Raw genomic sequence first — 2,643 nt, 5'->3', positions numbered from 1 at the left:
AGCCATGCTGGATGATGGAATTCATTCTTTGGTTCATTTTAGGGTTCAGATTAGTTTATTTTTTCTATCGGAGACAGAAAAAGATTGAAAAAATGTCATTTTGTTCACAAAATGGACCAAACAGAGATGTGAAATGTGTGAACAGAAAAATAATCTCATCATATTCACAGTTTTAACTTGTCTTTTTAGGAACTGTCTGTCTCGCTGTGAAGTTTGCTGGCATATAAAGTTAACTGGTGGCGACAGTGAGCTCCTCTGTTCTCTGCAGGAAAACTGGAGATAATGGTTTAGTGTTGCCAACTTGGAGAGTTTGTCACTTTATTCTGGTCTCTTCAGATCATTCTAGCAATCTTATTTTATTTAATTTGTTAAAGCTGCGTGTGGGCAGCTGTGAGGCTCAGCTGCCTCATCCTTAAGGCCTCATGTGCCGTCAGATCGGATACCTGATCTATTTTCCAACATCTAACATCTTAATTTTACTATAAAATGAGGTCTGCTCCATTTTAACTATATTTTCACAAGTAGTTAATGATTAGTTTTGAATAAAGTTCTCAACTCCTCCATTAGTCCACCACCAGTTAAAAAAAAACCTTGTTTTTATCCCTCTTATAAGATCAGACCATAGTTTTCTCTGTAGAGTTGATGTCTGAATCGTTTCCTGATCTCTGAACCAATCAATGATGAGGATCTTAAAGCCTCTCTATCCTGACCTGCTGACAACCTGCTTCATCATGCTGGTAAACAAAAAAACAAAAAAATCATAAAAACATAAAATTGGGTGTTCATTGCTTATTTATGTGGGATCTTTTTGTGGGAGTAAGTTATCTTCTTGGAAGCGATAGAGTCCTGCATAGTGATTGGACGTGGATGATTCACTTTTAGCACAACATGTGACTCATGGTTGGGCTCAACTCTTCTTCTGCACAGAAATAAATAATCAGATTTTACAGAGAAATAAAACCGGATCAGTCTGAATAAATTCACTGATCCACCAACCTGAAGTTTCCTGAGTTTCATTCTGGCTTTGCAAGCTCTGCCCCGGCGGTGAAAAGGTCCCATTTATCGTCTAATTTTTATTTTAGTTTGTATTTATACTTTTAACCTCCAGATCCTCAGAAGTTGATGTTTAGTTCTTAGATGAATAAATTCCCAGAGTTTGTTTTACTGTTTTCAGCCTTAGCTGCACTCATGTTTATATGCTGTGCTGTAAAACAAACCAAGCTTCACCTGCCGTGTCTGGTTATTCTGAGACTGGCCCACAGTAGAGTCAGGTTTATGGAAGCCCGTCTCTGGCCTGGATGGGGATTCGTTTTAACTGGATACTGATCACCTTATCGACACATGGAGGGTTGGAAACAAGCGTTTCCCCAGAAATGGGTTTGCTTCTTTTTCTTACCGCCGTCTATTTGAACCGTTTTTTTTAAATAAATTCATGTTTCTCTTTCGATTTTACAGAAAATTAATTCTAGTTTGACCATAAAGGAGATAAAAAATCCTGCTGTGAGGTTTAGCTTCAGCCTGAAGCAGCGATGGGTTTATGATAGAGAGACACAGACAGACAGAGAGAGAGAGACTATAAAAGGCGAATACCGAGTAAGAGTGATGAAGACTTTGCTGCGTCTTCCTCATTGTTTCCTCTGAGGTGATTCCCTGCTGCAGCACAGTGACAGTCACTCTTTCTCTTTCTCATTGCAGATGCATTAAATATGGAGTTAAGTTTGCTCCATTATTTTTACAAGCAAAGAACATATTGTTTAAATGAAAATTTAAAAAAGAATTATAATCCAAAAATAATAAGATTTTAGAAGGTTTTGAGAGCTGCTGTTTAGTTTGATTTCTTTTTTTAATTTAAAAATGTTTTTTTTCTTCAAAGTTTTGTTTTTACACATTTTATATTTTCAATTCTTATTTTTTCTATTTTTTGTTTTATGAATTGCATTCCTTTTAAATTATATTTATTCGTGTTTCCTTCACTTCTGGCTTCTGCTTTAGTGAGGAGAGAAGCTTCATTGGTCAGGTTGGAGTGTTGGTCTGGAATATGATCTGAAAAAAGCAATTTGAGTGGAATGCAATTTGTAAAGCTAAATGAGAAAAAGGCTAAATTTGAAAAAAATAAATCTGTTAAAAAAAACGTTTGTAAAAAATAAATATTGGGAAAAAAAATAAAATCTAACAAAACAGTTTAACAGAATTTTCAAATTTTCATTTCTGGATTCTGGATTGCATTTTTTTCAGTAACATTTTTTATTTACTTGCAGCAATAATGGAACAAATTTGACCCCATAAAACTGAACCTTTCAAGCTAAAACTATAAAACAGTATGGTTAAAAATACTAATATTTACAGAGAAGCAGGAACAAATAGAATCATTTTTTGCTCTGGTCTGATAATTTAATTCTTAAAAATTTTTGCTAGCTGCTGTGGAGTGTTCAAATTAGATTAGATTAGAGAATTAGATAAGCTTTATTGATCTCACAGTGGAGAAATTCACTGGTCACATATCACTGGTTCATCTCAACGGACGTCCAATCTTTCTGTATTTATATTTTAAAAAGTGATAAATCGCACATATAACACAGAAACAAATATTTAATTAAAGAATTATCCACAAAATGTGTTTTTCAATTTGGGGAAACAGGACTC

The 2,643-nt window shown here is 34.5% G+C and overlaps 2 protein-coding genes across 2 annotated transcripts in view; one reads left to right on the top strand and one right to left on the bottom strand.

Moving 5' to 3' along the window:
- Nucleotides 1-1,017, bottom strand: part of LOC107096093 (plexin-C1-like) — a 21,833-nt gene extending 20,816 nt beyond the window's left edge. The window contains exon 1 of the mRNA XM_015392596.1: nucleotides 997-1,017. Coding sequence (XP_015248082.1) covers nucleotides 997-1,017 — 21 coding nt within the window. The remainder of the gene's footprint in view (nucleotides 1-996) is intronic.
- rerg (RAS-like, estrogen-regulated, growth inhibitor) overlaps nucleotides 1-2,643 on the top strand; it is a 66,593-nt gene that overhangs the window by 7,444 nt on the left and 56,506 nt on the right. The window lies entirely within an intron of this gene.

This window comes from Cyprinodon variegatus, unplaced genomic scaffold (assembly GCF_000732505.1).
Source record: "Cyprinodon variegatus isolate N-32 unplaced genomic scaffold, C_variegatus-1.0 Scaffold598, whole genome shotgun sequence".
In the NCBI taxonomy this organism is placed as follows: domain Eukaryota; kingdom Metazoa; phylum Chordata; class Actinopteri; order Cyprinodontiformes; family Cyprinodontidae; genus Cyprinodon; species Cyprinodon variegatus.
The sequence above is the reverse complement of the archived record's forward strand: the minus strand, read 5'-3'. Positions and strand labels throughout refer to the sequence as shown.